Source organism: Populus alba, chromosome 3 (assembly GCF_005239225.2).
Source record: "Populus alba chromosome 3, ASM523922v2, whole genome shotgun sequence".
NCBI lineage: Eukaryota > Viridiplantae > Streptophyta > Magnoliopsida > Malpighiales > Salicaceae > Populus > Populus alba.
Window position 1 is genome coordinate 17,150,978 of NC_133286.1, and position 18,959 is coordinate 17,169,936.

Consider the following 18,959-nt stretch of genomic DNA (forward strand, 5'->3'; position numbering starts at 1 on the left):
AATGTTGAAGGATGAAATAAAAAAAAATCAATTGAAAAAAAGACTTGAAAAAGCGACCCGAGTTAACCTGTCAAACCTACGACCCGAGTCATAAGATCAAAATAACCTCATAAAAAGCAAATCAAAACAAAGTATGAATTTCAATTCTCAAATCTCAATCAGCCCAATATTTAAGGATGATATTAAAAAAGAAATGAATTAAAAAAACATAAAAAACAACTTGAATCAATTTATCAAACCCATGACTCAGATCATGAGAGCGAGATAAACTCATAGAAAAAAAAATGATATGATTTAACCTATGTTAACTTGTCAAATTTGCAACTCTAGTAAAGAGACTGAGATATCCCCATAGAGAGTAAATTAAAACAAATCATGAGGCTGAATTCCAAATTGACCCTATCATAACTAATGTTGAATAATAAAATTTATAAAAATTATAATTAAAAAATAACACAAAAATAAGCAAAGACAACTCGGGTTAACTTGTTAAGCATTATTCTTAGGTCATGAGGCCGAGATAGTCTAATAAAAAGCAAACCAAAACAAATGATAAAGTCTAATTCTTAATCAAACACAATATTAAATGATAAAATTGAGAAGAAAAAAAACTCAATTAAAAAAATTTGAGTCAATTGGGTGAACCTGCCATACTCACGATCCTGGTAATGGATGACAATGACTCAATAAAAGCAAATTCAATGTTGAAGGACCATGATCCGGATCATAAAACAAAGATAATGTTTAAAGAATCATATCAATGACTTGATTTAACAGAGAGAAAAATACCAAAAACTGATTGGTCACGAGACCAAAATATCTCCATAGAAAGCAAATTAAAATATATTATAAAGCTCAATTCTTAATCGACCCAATATTGAATGATAAAATTAGAAAAAAAACTCAATTAAAAAAAAAGACATAAAAAATTACCCGAGTCAACTCGGATTAATCCGTTAAGCATTATGTCCCGGTCATGAGGTTAGAATAACCTAATAGAAAGCAAACAAAACAAATCATGAAATTTAATTTCCAATCAACCCAACATTAAAATATAAAATTGTAAAAACTGAATTAAAAAAAAAACTCGAGTTAACCAGGTTAACCGGTAATCCATGTTATTAGAGTAAGATAACACAATAAAAAATAAATTTAATATTAAGTAATAAAATCAAATATATTAATAAACAATACTTTTTGAAACGTACAATGAAACCTTTATCTTTTAGTTTTTTTAATAATTTAATTTAATAATACCACTCGTACCACACCTTATTGGCTGACAAAATTTGATATATACTAGTTAGGTGGCCCGCAACGTATTGTTTTTGGCATAAAAAATATATATAAAAAAGTTAAGATTCAAGAGTGTTAAGTCTATCTGCAAAGCTAAACTCAAGAGTCTTAGATCTGGCTGCAACGCCTGATCTAAGAATAATATTTATAATATTAAATTATAATACCAATAATAATATTTATAATACAAATAATAATATTAAACTTATCTGACCTAAGTTCTTATAGTTTTTTATTCCTTGAATTCAAATTTATGGTTTCTTTTCGATAGTAATAATATTTTTAAATTTTTTTTATTAATAATAATGATAATGATAACAATAAAAATAATAAGAATAATACTAATGATCATAAACTTGGGTATGGCGTCCCGGCCAAACCCAAGTTTCTGATGTCTGGTTCCCCTAATAATAATAATAATAATAATAATATTAATAATAATATTAAACTTGCATGACCAAAGTTCTTATAGATTTTAATCCATTGAAATTAGATTTATGGTTTTTCTTTAATAACAATAATATATATATATTATTTCAAATTTAATACTAATAAAATAATAAAAATATTAAGAAGAATAATAACACTAATAATCATAATAATAATAAGAATAATAACAACGACAACGACAACAATAACAACAACAATAACTTTTAATTTTATCATTCAAATGAAATCTATGATTTTTTTAATAGTAATAATTTTTTTTTAAATTTCTTAATAATTATATTTATAATATTACTAATAATATTAAACATGTCTGCCCCAAGTTCTTATAGTTTTAAATTTTACTCTTTAAATCAAATCTATGGTTATTTTTCAATATTAATAATATTTTTTTTCAAATTTATTAATTATATGTTAGCAATATTCATTATAATAAAAATAATAATATTTATAATAAAAATAATAATATTTATAATAAAAATAATAATATTAAACTTACATGACCCAAGTTTAAGTGGGTCTGGTTGCAATAACAGGCTGAAGAGTTTTGGATGTGGATCTAGCTGTAAGGTCGTGTCATGAAAGTGTGAAAACTAAATAGAAAAAAAAATTAATATTAAAGAATAAAAAAAGATTAATTGAAAAGAAAAAAACAAAGAAAAAAAAACAAAAACATAACACTATTCCAATAAATAGTGTTTTGTGAGGAGATGTACAATAAAATTCTTTTATGAGATCATGATAATCTAATGAAAAGTAAACAAAACAAATGATAAATTTTAATTTTTAATCAAATTAATATTAAAAGATGAAACTAAAAGGAAAAAAATAATTAAAAAAAACTAAATAAATTGGGTTAACCCATCAAATCGGATTAACTCGTCAAATCAGGTTAACACATCAAACCTGAAATCCGTGTCATGAGAGTGCGATAACTAAATAGAGAAAAATTTAATATTAACAAATTAAATTAAACAAAAAAAATTAGTTAAAAAAAGCAAAACAATATATAATTAAAAGGTATCCGTCGTCTTTTACTGTGAATTTATATAGTGCAATGTATAGTGAAATATTAATATATTTTTAGTGCAATGTATAGATAATACATATACAAACACTTCTGATGAAAAATAAAAAAATCAAGTCATGGATCTTCCCTCGTATCGAAGCAAAGTACTTAAAAAGGGTTAAATCAAAAACAGAACTAATGGCCCCTTAAACGTCACCAGAAATCTCAATCAAAATAACTATACAGTAGATGTGACAACATTCAATGAAACCAGAACATAATTTATACCACATGGAGGGGATCATCATATTTGTAAGAAACTCCCTTGATAATGTTGACAAACAGTGAAAAATGTACACTGCTTGAATGGAAGTCTATTTATAAGCAGAAATATCTTGTACATAACCCTCTCACTTCTCTTTCATTCTCGATTAATTAATTTTTGGATTTCTACAATTTCCACCACTCTCACACTCTATCAAGGACAATGAAGTAGAGCAGAGAAGCCAATTAAAAAAAAAAACCCAAAGAAAGAAAGAAAGAAAGAAAAGAAAATTGATCAATGGAAGAGATACTGTCCCCCTCTTCCTCCTCTTCACCCTTTTCATTTCCTCAAGAAAACTCTTCAACGCTTCAACAACGCCTCCAATTCTTCCTTCATAGCCGGCCAGAATGGTGGGTTTACTCAATCTTCTGGCAGGCATCAAAGGATGCTAGTGGCCGCCCTGTGTTATCATGGGGTGATGGTCATTTCCGCGGCAATAAAAAGTACTCAAGCAAGGATAGCAACAAGCAAAACCATCCCAAATTCGGGTTCGATATCGAAAGAAAGTCTCTTTTCAATGAGGATATGGACCTGGAGAGATTGGTTGATGGTGATGTTGCTGAATGGTACTACACAGCATCGGTAACACGAGTATTTGCCGTTGGAGATGGAATTCTTGGCAGGGTATTTGCCTCTGGTTCTTCTATTTGGTTGGCAGGTGATCGTGAACTACAAATTTACGAATGCGAAAGAGTGACAGAAGCTCGGATGCATGGAATTCAGACTTTCGTCTGCGTTTCAACTCCATCTGGGGTTCTTGAATTGGGTTCCCCAGTTTTTATCAGCGAAGATTGGAGCCTAGTGCAACTAGCCAAATCAATTTTCGGTGCAGAAATCAATGCAAATCCGGTTCCAAAGCAGTCCAACCTGAATGAATCTCTACCTCAAATTCCAAACTGTAATGTTTCCAATCTCCTTGATATTGGGTTGTTTTCAAGTCCTCAAACGGAGAGAACTTCTTCTCTAGAGAATAAAAAAGAGGTGTCCGGCCAAGGCCGATCATCTTCCGACTCGGGGCGTTCTGATTCAGATGCTGGATTCACAGAGAATCCTATCGGGTTCAAGAAGAGAGGAAGAAATCCAGCTGGAAAGGAATCACCTCTAAACCATGTGGAAGCAGAAAGGCAGCGAAGAGAGAGGCTTAATCATCGATTCTACGCACTTCGATCTGTGGTTCCAAATGTGTCAAAAATGGACAGAGCTTCTTTGCTTGCAGATGCAGTCACTTATATCAAAGAGCTCGAGAGAAAAGTTAATGAATTGGAAGCAAATCTACAGGTAGTATCCAAGAAATCAAAAATCTCAAGCTGTGCAAACATTTATGACAATCAAAGCACCAGCACCAGCGCCATGGTGAATCACATAAGGCCTCCTCCAAATTATATGTCCAATAATGCAGTGGAAGTGGATGTGAAGATTCTGGGATCGGAAGGTCTGATCCGAGTACAGTCCCCGGATATTAATTATCCTGCTGCAAGATTGATGGATGCACTTAGAGAGCTAGAATTTCCGGTTCATCATTTGAGCGTGACTAGGGTCGAGGAGCTGGTGCTGCAAGATGTTGTAATCAGGATTGATGATGGACTGGTAACTGAAGAGGCGATGAGGGCTGCTATTTTTCAAAGAATGCAGAACTAGGCCAGCTACGATGTAAGAGAAACGGTTCAATTTCGTCGTAGAAATCACGCAAGCTCCAAGGTGAAGCTCCTCGCAAGGAACATAAAATGATATTAGCATATGTACTTGAATTAAGTTGCTTTTTCCTTTGCTTCATCCCACTCGATCGTGTGATAAGTTAGATTATGTTGTCAGTTTAATGTATTGAAGAAGCAGGCACGTCAGTTGCTTGCTTGCTCCATCTTTCTAGTCCTTGTTAGTTTCCTCCCTTGATATGCTTTGGAAGTACTCATCTTATGAATATTACATATTTCCAATCGTTGAATCTTAATATTTAGAGCACATGGATACTTCATTAAGTTATATGTTCATATGCTAGAGAATTTTCTCCCAGGTTGAAATTATAGATGGTCCGTAAAGAAACTGAAATATTAACAATCTACATGAAATTATATAAGATCCAGATTTAAGAAATTGATATTATTTCACAAATAGACCGACAGCTAGCATTTTTTGTTGTTGTAGAAACTCACTAATATCTATGTTAATTTTATTTTTACTTGATACATGTTCTTACCAAAATGTTTGAGAATTGAAATATTAACAGTCTACATGAAATTTTCTATGCAGTCCAAAGACACATAAGATACAAGAAAAAAATAAAAAATAAACAAGATTAAGCTTTAACCCAAGTAAAATGTTTGATGACAAATGCGAGAAGAAATATCAGATCTCGTAAAAAGGATATTAAATTCAAGATTAATGAAAAAAAATAAAAAATAAAATATAAGAAGCCTTGCAACTGAAGCCGAAGTAATGACTGACTTATTCGATCTGATTATTTAAAATTTAATGTGATTTATTTTTTCAAATAAAACCAAATGAATAAAACTTGTTTTTCATCATTTTCTATAATTATAGAATAAAAAGATGCATGTATATCTTTATTTTCAATTAAATATTAATACTAAGCATTTGGAGCTGTAAACTTGGTCAGCCTTCGACTTTAATAAGCACATGCTAATTTTTAAAACAAATGGAATGAGAGAAAAGTCTAAAATGGATTCTTTAATGCTCAAAAACAATTAAAAATGGAATGAGGGAAAAGAAAATTGGAAAGAGAAATGAAAAAAAAAAAAAAATAGAAATGCAAATACAAGAAGGGAGCAGGTAAGTTTGTTTAAGGGATGCCTTCCCGATGCATTTTAGAAAAAATCCATGCAATTAAGAAATATAGAACTCACAAAAGGTTACAGAATAAATGCGTGTTCGGGGGTGGTGTGTACGCACCTGTTTATAAAAAAAAATTATTTTTTTTATTTTAAATTATATATATATATATTATTTTGATCATTTTAATATTATGATATAAAAAAATAATTTTTTTCAAAAAATAAAAAATATATTTTTAAATAAAAACACTTTAAAAAACAATCTCAATCATTATTCCAAGCACCCTATAAAATTAAAAAAAAAAAAAGCACTCCTTCTTTCTAAGAAAATAAAATTAAGCAATAGAAATCATCTAGTAGGTGGTATAGTAGTAAAAGCTTGGGATTAGGGTTTTGCTTTCCCTGTGATTATTAATATGATAGACACTAAAGTTTTACATGGTCGTTAATTTTAAAGCTCGTGGGATTAGTCGAGATGCATGCAAGTTGATCCGGATACCTACATTAATAAAATAATAATAATTAAGTAATAAAACAATAATTGCAGGGATACAAATTAAGAATTGTTTTCATTCTTGAGATGTTTATAGTGGGGGATTTATAGATATTATATTTGCATGATGATCAAATGCACACTCTAAACAGTAACGAGCATTTGAATATTGACTGAGAAACCTCACAATCATGTGGTTTGGCGTTCATTTAGTTTGACCTATATTTTTAAAATGCTTTCAGAGTCCCATGTTTTTTTTTGCTTTCCTTAGGAAAACTCGCTTTGGAGAAACCAAAAACTAGGGTTGTAATTAAGTTGTGTGGAAAATGAACTTTCCTCTGTAAAGTCGATCGGCAATGGTCCTAATTTCCATGAACTCGATATTCTTGATATATATACACATCATTTCCTTTCGCTTAATTTGTTTTTCTCCATGCATTTCATGTCTTAGTTGTTTCGTTTCACATGGAGCAATCAATGGGTAAGATGTTGGTCAAGAAGGTGGAGCTGTTCTGACCAGGAAATAATATTCCTGCCGTCTCCTTCCTTCTAGCTAGAAAACTTTTGTCCCGGACCGCGGGCCGTGGACGGTGCACCTATCAGGGGGGCAGCTGTTTGGACTTCTGGCATAGATATTTTCACAAGCTAAAACTCATTCCATTCAAGTAGGTTTTTAATGATCCCAATAATTCAATCAAACTCAATTTAAATTTGACTAAATTAATTATAAATAAAAAATATAAAAAATAGTAATACTCAATAGAATTTTTGTTGAAATTGAGGTTAGAAGTTGCATTGAAATTGAATAATATATTTATATTCATCATGCTAAATCATTTTTAATGTAGTATGCTGTTAATCAAATGAGTTGATTGATTACCTGCAAATTGACACGATAATCTTGTAATTTGGGTAAGTGCTTGAGGGTTGATAGAATTTTCAGGCGATTTCAAATCTTATTCTACGTAATATTCCACTTTCATGCCACGGACCACTCCTGATTGGATGTTGGATGAGTTTATTTTGCTTTTGTTGTTGGGGTTGTAATTAATGGCCTTTGTGTGTTTCAGTAGCCGTAGGTTGTTCTTTTATGTTTTAGCTGCAAATTGCGTCAGTTGTTGGATTTTTTTTGTTGGTATTATTTTTGGTTGGTTATCTTTGGTACCTGCTGGATCCTAGGTTCCTTAGCTAACTAATGTGATCTTTTTGGTTTTCTCTCTAGGTAGTTGTCTCCCTGTATTTTTTTATGAATGAGAGCATGTTTCATTTTGCTTTTGATTTTGTATATATGTATATATGACTTGCCAGCTTCCTGGCCTATTTCATTTTGATCTATTATATTCTTACATTTGATTAAAAAAAAAATGTTTGCAATATACCTCCTAAGATTCTAACATCACCACTTTGGTTTAGATACATTTTTAAACAAAGTCTTTGAAACAAAGATTATGTAATTTAAATATCTCTCAACAAGATGAATCTAAACTCTAGATTTGAGAGAAAAATCAAAGTATAAAAGGGAGAAGAAAAACACTATAAATAAGATGAAAAGGAGTGTAAAATTTGAAAATTTCAAGTTAGAAACTCTTTCTTTATCTCCCTTTTATAATTAATTTTGAAAATTAAAAGGTTGAAAAATTAATTTCCCTCGTTATCAACCACTAATTAGCCACTTATAAATTAAGAGAAAAACCAAAAGTTCTTTTGAGAAAAAACTAACAGTTCTTTAAGACTAGTTTTTTTTATTTACTCAACAAATATCTAACATAGTTGATGGTTTTTTTTCATTTATTTTATCTGTTATTCTTATTATTTTTTAGGAATTTGTTTTTGTTTATCTTTATCCTTTTTGCATCTTTTTCATAGGTTTATGATGTTATAATGGAGATTTATTTAAAATTTTGGTAGTTTGGAGTCTAGACTATTTGAGCCAAAGTACAAGTATGCTAGAGAAAGATTTTCCAAAATAGTAGAGTTGTTGGATAAATTGTTAGAAAATAAAAGTATCTATTTCTCTTAAAGTATAGTTTTCTATCTAATTTCAATCAGATTTTATATCGCATAAAATATATTTTGTATTCTTTTAAAGTTTGTATTATGGTATCTAAGTCCTTTTAAAAAAAATATCTATTTAATTTAGATCAACTTGAATATGAGATATATGAGTTTCCTCTCTATTTTTGAAAAGATCTACCTTTTAAAAAAAACATGGAAGTAGTAGCTAGTAATGTGATTAAATAAAACAATATATATGATTTTTTTATAGTATTTATGTATAAATAAATCATTTCTATTTTTATTTAATGCATAAAAACAAAACAAAAAAACAAAAACGACTTCGTTCAAAATTCACTCTCGAAGACATTTATAGAAAAACATCAATCACGATTACGCATCGTCAAGTTAAACCAAATATTGATCACCATCAGACTTTAGATTCTCAAGTCAAAGCTGCTTTTTAGAAATTTCCTTTTTTTTTTTGCCATGTGTTATGTATGTGGTGTTGTCCTAGTCGTACCGAGAGAGACACAGATGCAGGACATTCCAAGAACCTTGCTGGGAAGATATAGCACGTGACTAAAAGTTGAAAACCAAGACATAGATTATCACGTAAGTCTAAGTGAACATACATGAAAATCGAAAAGATTTAGTATTGACAAGATTCATTGAAACCTTTGGATACCTAGCTAGGAAGCTTCACGACAGTATTGGACATGGTCCCAATAGTGTGCCGGGGCGGTCAGGTCTTTGTTCCCATTTCAAGATCACTAAATGCTGAGTTCATCACGTGATTATAGTTTCAATTAGTGATCACTGAGGATTGGGTGACCTGAAAGGGATTCTTGCATGAATATATATGAACTAATAATCAATTGTTAGATTCGGAAAAAGAAAGGCTGCACTGATAAATAATTAATATAATTAGCTAGCTCCTCTCTTTCGATGATACTTTTTGGGCCCCAATACAGTTTTCAGGGACGACAAAATTAATTGATTAAGAAAAAGAACCAGGTACAATGTTTGGAAAATGATCATGGAAGATATATAGGCATTTATAATTATTTTCACTGTCAAAGGTTGTTGGTCCACCACTTTAGCAGAGCGTCTTATTGATGGAAACTGACTAAATTAAGAATTGAAATTTTTGGAGAAAGTTTCACCTAATTTGGGAAAGGACAAATCTCTAACACGTTAATTGAATCACATGTAAGAATGAAAGGGTTGTTTTTTTATGAGAACAATCTCATGTTTTTATTTTTTTTTATTGCGTAAGACAGGACATTAAAAAAAATATATACAACAAGTGAGTTCGAATGATATAAGTGGGTTTGATTGGTGGTTCATATATATATATATATAAATTTTGATGACTAAATTAAGCAAATCTCATCATCATCTCTATTATTTGATGTAAGTATGTGCAAGTTTCAAGTCCAAATAGACTTTTATTTGAAAGAGAGTGTATTAGAGAAATAATATAAAACATATCTTGAAATCTCACCTAACAGCTTAAGCTATTGGGTTGAGATGGTTCTTTGACAAACCACATGTTCACTTGAATTTTCCCTTCTCCAGATTTCATGAAATCAATGGTTGGTGATATAAGACTCGACACTTGCAAAATAGTTCATTTTGGTGGGATTTAGGAATCTTTCGATTCGATGGTAAAGTCAATGATTTGCAAAGCTAAACCCAAGAGCCTTGTGACTGGCTACAACGCTTGATCCAAGAATAATATTTATAATATTAATTATAATACCAATAGTAATATTTATAACATTAATAATAATATTAAACTTATCTAACCCAAATTCTTATAGTTTTTTTATCCCTTGAAATTAAATTTATGGTTTTTCTTCTATAGTAATATTATGTTTTTAAAAATTTATTAATGATAAAAAGAATAATAACCATAAAAATAAAACTAATGATTATAAACTTAGGTCTAGCGCCCCAGCTAGACCCAAGTTTCTGGGGTCTAGTTCCCCTAATAATAAAAATAAAAATAATAATATTTATAATAATATTAATCTTGGCTGGTCCAAGTTCTTATAGTTTTTTAATCCATTCAAATCAAATTTATAGTTTTTTTTTCAATAGTAATATTTTTTTTTTCAAATTCAATAATAATAAAAAATATTAAGAATAAAAATAAAAATAACACTAATAATAATAATAATAATAATAAGAATGACAACTACAACAATAACAATAATTTTTAATTTTACCCTTCAAATCAAATCTGTGATTTTTTTAATAGTAATGATATTTTTTTTTCAAATTTGTTAATAATTATATTAATAATAATGAAAATAATAATATTATTAAACATGCCTTACCCAAGTTCTTATAGTTTTTAATTTTACCATTCAAATCAAATCTATAGTTGTTTCACAATATTAATAATATATTTTGTAAATTTATTAATTATTATATTAGCAATATTTATTATAATAATAATAATAATAATATTAAACTTGCATTATCTAAGTTTAAGTAGGTTTGAACTGCAACGCCAGACCCAAGAACTTTGTGTTTGGTTGTAACACCAGATCCAAGAGTCTTGGATGTGGGTCTAATTGCAAGGTCATGTCATAAAGTGTGATAATAAAATAGAAAAAAAAATTAATTTAAAAAATAAAATTAAAAAAAAATTAATTGAAAAGGAAAAAACAAAGATAAAAACACAAAGCAAAGCACTATTCTAATTAAAAGTAAACAATAAAAATTAATCAAATTGATATTAAAAGATAAAATTTGAAGGAAAAAACTAATTAAAAAAAAAAATTAAATCAATTGATAAACCTGTCAAACTAGGTTAACTCCTTAAACTTGGAAATCTGTGTTATGATAGTGTGAGAACTAAATAGAAAAAATTAATATTAATAAACTAAATTAAAAAAATATTAATTAATAAAAAGAAAAAATATATATATAATTAAATGCTCGCGTGATGTCACGGGCTTATAGATTGCTTGTGTGTTGTTATGTGTTAGTGAAAAACTAAAAATAAAAAAAAAAAAAAATCAAGACAAAATATACATAAAAAAAATTAGAGTACTTTTCCACGTGTTTTAGAGTATTTGTTAATAATATATATACAAACACTTCCGGTAAAAAAAAAAAAAAAAAAAAATCAAGTAATGGATCTTCCCTCGTATCAAAGCAAAGTGCTTAAAAAGGGTTAAATAAAAAACAGATCTAATGGCCCCTTAAACGTCACCAGAAATCTCAATCAAAATCAATATACATTGATGTGACAACATTCAATGAAACCAGAACATAATTTATACCAAATGGAGGGGATCATCATATTTGTAAGAAACTCCCATGATAATGTTGACAAACAGTGAAAAATGTACACTGCTTGAATGGAAGTCTATTTATAAGCAGAAATATCTTGTACATAACCCTCTTACTTCTTACTTTCATAGCTCTCGATGCCAATAATTTTTTAATTTTTGGATTTCTAATTTTAACAATTTCCAATGCCACTCTCACACTCTATCAAGGACAATGAAGTAGAGCAGAGAAGCCAATAAAAAAAAAAAAACCCAAAGAAAGAAAGAAAGAAAGAAAAGAAAATTGATCAATGGAAGAGATACTGTCCCCCTCTTCCTCCTCTTCACTCATCTCATTTGCTCAAGAAACCTCTTCAACGCTTCAACAACGCCTCCAATTCTTCCTTCATAGCCGGCCAGAATGGTGGGTTTACTCAATCTTCTGGCAGGCAACAAAGGATGCTAGTGGCCGCCCTGTGTTATCATGGGGTGATGGTCATTTCCGCGGCAATAAAAAGTACTCAAGCAAGGATAGCAACAAGCAAAACCATCCCAAATTCGGGTTCGATATCGAAAGAAAATCTCTTTTCAATGAGGATATGGACCTGGAGAGATTGGTTGATGGTGATGTTGCTGAATGGTACTACACAGCATCGGTAACACGAGTATTTGCCGTTGGAGATGGAATTCTTGGCAGGGCATTTACCTCTGGTTCTTCTATTTGGTTGGCAGGTGATCGTGAACTGCAAATTTACGAATGCGAAAGAGTGACAGAAGCTCGGATGCATGGAATTCAGACTTTCGTCTGCGTTTCAACTCCATCTGGGGTTCTTGAATTGGGTTCCCCAGTTTTTATCAGCGAAGATTGGAGCCTAGTGCAACTAGCCAAATCAATTTTCGGTGCAGAAATCATTGCAAATCCGGTTCCAAAGCAGTCCAACCTGAATGAATCTCAACCTCAAATTCCAAACTGTAATGTTTCAAATCTCCTTGATATTGGGTTGTTTTCAAGTCCTCAAACGGAGAGAACTTTTTCTCTAGAGAATAAAAAAGAGGTCTCCGGCCAAGGCCGATCATCTTCCGACTCGGGGCGTTCTGATTCAGATGCTGGATTCACAGAGAATCGTATGGGGTTCAAGAAGAGAGGAAGAAAGCCAGGTGGAAAGGAATCACCTCTAAACCATGTGGAAGCAGAAAGGCAGCGAAGAGAGAAGCTTAATCATCGATTCTACGCACTTCGATCTGTGGTTCCAAATGTGTCAAAAATGGACAGAGCTTCTTTGCTTGCAGATGCAGTCACTTATATCAAAGAGCTCGAGAGAAAAGTTAATGAATTGGAAGCAAATCTACAGGTAGTATACAAGAAATCAAAAATCTCAAGCTGTGCAAACATTTATGACAATCAAAGCACCAGCACCAGCGCCATGGTGAATCACATAAGGCCTCCACCAAATTATATGTCCAATAATGCAGTGGAAGTGGATGTGAAGATTCTGGGATCGGAAGGTCTGATCCGAGTACAGTCCCCGGATATTAATTATCCTGCTGCAAGATTGATGGATGCACTTAGAGAGCTAGAATTTCCAGTTCATCATTTGAGCGTGACTAGGGTCGAGGAGCTGGTGCTGCAAGATGTTGTAATCAGGATTGATGATGGACTGGTAACTGAAGAGGCGATGAGGGCTGCTATTTTTCAAAGAATGCAGAACTAGGCCAGCTACGATGTAAGAGAAACGGTTCAATTTCGTCGTAGAAATCACGCAAGCTCCAAGGTGAAGCTCCTCGCAAGGAACATAAAATGATATTAGCATATGTACTTGAATTAAGTTGCTTTTTCCTTTGCTTCATCCCACTCGATCGTGTGATAAGTTAGATTATGTTGTCAGTTTAATGTATTGAAGAAGCAGGCACGTCAGTTGCTTGCTTGCTCGATCTTTCTAGTCCTTGTTAGTTTCCTCCCTTGATATGCTTTGGAAGTACTCATCTTATGAATATTACATATTTCCAATCGTTGAATCTTAATATTTAGAGCACATGGATACTTCATTAAGTTATATGTTCATATGCGAGATAATTTTCTCCCAGGTTGAGATTATATATGGTCCGTAAAGAACTAGAGCTATGATCAGTAGTGTAATGATTAATTGTTTCAATGATTGTGCATCATCTTATAAAAACTTGAAAGGGCGGGCCAGGTCGATTAACCTGATCAGTTCTTCTCTTCTGGGCGTCAATTAATGTTTCTCATAGGTTACGTGATTTTCCTATGCTGTATCTTTCTTCTACTTCTTGTTTTTTTTTTTTTTTTGATTAATGTGGGTGTCCGAACCAGTTTGCGCGTACCTCGACTAATTCCACATACCTTGAAGTTAACGACCATGTAAACCTCCAGTAGCCATTATATGAGCAATCTAGGGTTTGAACCTGAGACCACAAAGAAAGCAAACTTCTTGGTCCCAAACTTTACCATTGGTTACCTAGATGGTTTATACTATATCTTTTTTTTTTAATTTATTTACATGAGTGTCCGAGCAAGCTTGCGCGCACCACGACTAATCCCACAGCTCACTGAACATCCTGCAAACCAGTGAGCATATAAGTCACGCGGGGGTAACAAGCGTGCATACGGTGAGGTTTGAACCCAGGATGCAAAGGAAGGGATCAAATCCCTTCAACTGCTGGGCCAAGACCTCAATTGCTTATACTGTATCTTTCTTAATTTCATTATAGATGGATATTCTTCTACTGAGCTTTTATTTAGCCAAGTTTTTAATTTCCTACATACGAGTATAGTTATACAGTACAAAGGTCCACCAAAGCGAATAATATAAATGACTTTCGGACGAAGAGAGCTAATAATGCCAAGTAGAATAGGCTTGTCTTGTCTCATCCGTCCAAGCCTGAGTTTAAGACTTTGTTGTCATCGATCATTACTTTTGAGGGTGGACAAGGCAGCTAATTAAGATTTGAGGAATTCAAGGTTGTGAACCTCTAGCAGCTACGAGCATGATTTGTGCATCTAAGTGATTTCTCCCTAAGAAATCACATGGGTTGACGTGTTTTTCCTCGGCACTTTAAGAGATTTGGCAGTAAGGACAAACGAGGAAAGCTGTAAAAGCAAAGCTCATAAGTCATACCTGTTGAAATGGCGATTCGAATCATCACTGCATCATTATCTAATTGCCCATAAATCCATATCTTAATCGATACGGATGGAATTCTATTTTTCTATCGTTTTAGGAGGTGCCGAGTCGAGGCCCATTCACTTCCTCTGGTTAACCAAGGATAAGTTGAGGCCAGATTCGTTACCAGAAGTTGAAGCCCTCCTCATGTACTCCAACTAATTAGGCCTTGTTGTCGGTCCATTGTACATGAAAGTAGGCCTCTTATCATGTTTTTAATGGTCTTAAAAAAAAAGGATCTGATAAAAAAAAAAAAATGTAAATGAAATATTTTTTAAAAGATCCAATAAAAAAATGGATGTAAATTGAGAAAGATCTAATAAAAGAAAAAAAAAAGAAGGAAGGATCTATATTGATGGATAGAGCATGTGAAGGAGTTATGACTTCCCAAAAGAACAACAATCCTAAAGTTTTATAATATTAGAAACTTCTTTGGTAATGTGTTGGATTATGTTTTAAATAATTTATTATATTAAAATATATGTTAATGATATTTTTTTATTTTTAAAAAATTATTTTTGATATTAGTATATTAAAATGATTTGAAAACAATAAAAACATATTAATTTGAAATTAATAAAAAATAAAAAAAATATTTTTAAAATAAAAAACAAACATGATTTTTAATTTTATAATATTATATGGCAAGGTCAAGACCAAGTCGTAGAAAGATACGTAAGTATCATACATTAGAACAAGTTACTAATGATGGTTTGCAGGGGATTGGTAAGAAATATCTACTTGTACAGTGATTAGTTGATGGATAAGTGCATGTATTAATTATTTAAATATTGGTCAGTAGTGAGTGGGTGAATGTGTTTGATATCTCATTTAAAGAATGTCATGGATCTATTTCTACCAATCAATTAATTCTTCTGAAAATGGTTAATTTTCCAATTTTTCTTAAAAAAAACAAAAGAGTAATTAGTCCTTGTAGTTTTAGTAAAAGCTAAATAATTAATCCTTGTAGTGTTAGAAACTATGTATTTAGCCCATATAATTTTAGATTTATGTATAATTTAATTCTTTTTCTAATTCCATGCTCGTTTTCAATTTGTTTTCTTGATAAATAAAATAAGAAAGAGAATTACATGAGATGGGAAGATTTGACTATGAAAAAAAGTATTTTTAAATAAAAAAAAACTGCTAAATTGAGGATGATTGACATCAATAAAGACACTACTTAATTGTTTTTGTTTTTTTATGCTGGCTAGTTTTGATAAACTGACAGAGAAATAATTATGGACTGACCATACAATTTATGGAACGCTATTTATGAAAGGAACAACCAAGGAAAAAGAAATAATTAAATTAAATCTTGTAAGAATGTGAACTTTGCCGAGCAACATACAGCAACAAGATTTGTTGTCAAGAGATATTTAATTCGCTTTAATCTTATCAAATTCGCTATAACGATCATCACGCCAGTTGATGAGAGGCTTCAAAGTGCTTGAAGTAGCAGTAAATGTAAAACCTGCCAATCTCAGACAATTCAATTAATAACTATACCCAATTTTGAGAGGAAATATTTATGTGGCGACTTGATTTGATCGAGCTTGAGCAAGACGAGGGCCTTAATTAACCACTCGGTCTCCTCCCCTCCAGATTTCTTCAAGCTCCCGAGCAAAGACCTTCTGTCTATTAACAACAATGGTGATATGATCTTCACCGTCGATCACCTTAACTTTAGCCCGAGGGACCTTCTGCTGAACATTGTAGCTACATTCAACAGGGATAAGCTCATCATTTCTGCCATGGAAGATGTTGACATCACATTTGAGGTGGTCTCGGACGGAATCCAAGTACCCGTCAAGCCTGCTGCCGGTGCCACATATAATGTTGTGTAGGGTATGCCAGGCAGCGTTGTGGGTGTGGCAAAAGAACCCCTCAATCAAGAACGTCCTCATCCTACACATTTTTTGTCAAAGTTTTGCATTTATGTCAATGGGGGATCGGAGATCATTTTGCATGGAGTAAATTAAAGCAGAGCGTATGAAGAATTAAATATATGAGAAAATCAGGATTATTTCTGAACCAAACACCTGTCCCCATCACTAGGCACATGTTTTCACCTTCCAGAGTAACTTCCAAACTGAGCGATTCACCTACCTCTTGTGTATTACATTTAATGGTTAATTACTACTATTTTTGTCCTTCTGAAGGATTTTTGCTAACTCTTTCCTGGCTTTCCTTGCTCAAAACCGACATGATATTAAATTAAGATTCATAAATTCCCAAAGTTGCCACCGAAATTAATAAATTTAGAAACCTAATTAAAAGATTTAGTAAGTTCAGATTTTACTACCAGACTGCATTAGTACAAATTAGCAAACTTTTAACTCACGTGATTTTAAATCATCCAGGAGCACCACAGGTTAGCCCTCTTTGCAAAGCCTACCACTGCCATAAAGCAGCCGAAGATTATCTAGCTAGCCAGTTAAGGGCCAAAACATTATGGGCTAAGCCCTAAATCTTGGTGGGACACTTTTACGCTGGTCTGTCATTGATCTCATCAATAACTATAAGAAAGCATCTATCTTAATGAGGATCTGACAATTGTCATTTGTGCTGGGGCCCACCATGCCCCGTTATAATTGGGGGCACCGGAACTTGGATTTAGGCCATATGTTTTTTTAATTTTTATATATAATTTGAGTGGTGGGGTAGTTTGTATATATTTTAATTAATTTTATAAATTTTAAAAATTAATGATTATATAAATTTCAAATAATTTTAAAAAAAATTTAAATTTGTGACCATTGAAAGATTTACGCCATAATATTATTCTACAAGTTAGTGTAACGATTACTTAGATAAAAAGATATTGATATCAGAAAAAAAAAATTAAAGATTTTATGTTTGATGTAAATATATTTATTATTTCTTATGAATTAAAAGTATTTTTTTTTAACTATCATAGATTCATCAAATAACTAATGATATTTATTTTAAAATAATATAAAATTTCTCTTTGTACTACTAGCTAGTTAATGATATCTTAGTATCTAAATTTTTTATGGTGGTTAGAAAATAACTAGTGGTATTATATTAGTTATTTCATAAGCTTTACTTTTGAAGAAATAAATAAACACAAAGAGAGATAAAATAAAATACATAACCCACTAAAAATAATAAAATTTATCTTCACCTACTTATAATTTTTTTTTAAATGAGCTTAAAAAATAAGTAGAATGCTGCTAGCTACTCCGGAAACATCATAAAATCTCTCATTAGTACCTACCATAAATGTTATTTCTAATTATTAGAATGCTCAAAATCTTAACAATATTTCTAGCCAATTATCTCAAAATGGACCCTGTAAATGGATTGGTGAGATTTTAGGGATCTGTTCCACTATTAATGAAGGAAAGGAGAGGTATTTGAATGGGGTTTAGGGTCCTCGTCTTTGTGTAAGGGAATTGACTGGCTTGTGCAATGCCAGGTCTCCTTCATTTCTTGTTATTTTAAAAGTATTAATTAATTAGCAGTAGGTCCAAAATTACCAATTAAGATGATTCGTGTATACTTAAAATCCGAATATCCCTACTTTTTTCTTAGAGAAGCTAGATTAAAGGAATACAGCGAAATCCTTCTCTTAATTAAATATTATATTTAAGGCAGAAAAATAAAGGAAATTAATGAAGACCACACCATATGATATATATTAGGTTTGGTGGGCAGTTATGAAATTGAGCACAAAAAAGCATGAAGAAAATTTTTATTATGAGCCAAAACGAGAAGTTTCGATGTTTGAGTTTTACTAGGGCCAGCACTTGAATTGTTAGGACAGTTTTTAAGATGGTGGGGTTTGATGAGAATTCACCTGTTTCGTGTGACTAGTTTTGTAAGAAACTCCCACAGCCGGTGATTTTTGCTCAAAGACAAGGCAAAAAGCTGAGCTCTGGTGATGTGCTCATACCAGCACGCAATTGGATGCACCAAACGTAATTAAGTGGCCACACACGCCTTGGAGCCACTTGTTTCATCACATGTTGTGTTGCCTGTACACCCTTTGGTACTTTGTAATATGGCTGCCATTGTCACATAAACCAGTGCAGTAATTAATGCGTTAGCAATTTTGAACGATTTTGTGAATCTTTTCATGGATAATCGAAACAGTTATACAAAACAGCATC

At 31.6% G+C, this 18,959-nt stretch overlaps 2 protein-coding genes and 1 long non-coding RNA gene across 3 annotated transcripts; 2 read left to right on the forward strand and 1 right to left on the reverse strand.

The window, feature by feature from the left end:
* The first annotated feature begins 3,090 nt into the window (after positions 1-3,090).
* Positions 3,091-5,027, forward strand: LOC118034736 (transcription factor bHLH14). Its single transcript, XM_035040100.2, has one exon. It carries the CDS (start codon positions 3,315-3,317, stop codon positions 4,713-4,715), a length of 1,401 nt encoding a protein of 466 aa, XP_034895991.1. The 5' UTR covers positions 3,091-3,314; the 3' UTR covers positions 4,716-5,027.
* Positions 5,028-11,877: 6,850 nt separating this feature from the next.
* LOC118034745 (transcription factor bHLH14) lies at positions 11,878-13,581 on the forward strand. The gene has a single exon (XM_035040112.2). The coding sequence runs from the start codon at positions 11,953-11,955 to the stop codon at positions 13,351-13,353; it is 1,401 nt and encodes a 466-aa protein (XP_034896003.1). The 5' UTR covers positions 11,878-11,952; the 3' UTR covers positions 13,354-13,581.
* Positions 13,582-16,117: 2,536 nt separating this feature from the next.
* Positions 16,118-18,714, reverse strand: LOC118034748 (uncharacterized). The gene is made up of 2 exons (XR_004685070.2): positions 18,647-18,714; positions 16,118-16,731 (listed from the first exon to the last, which is right to left on the reverse strand). It is a non-coding gene; the product is annotated as an uncharacterized lncRNA (long non-coding RNA).
* Positions 18,715-18,959: the final 245 nt, after the last annotated feature.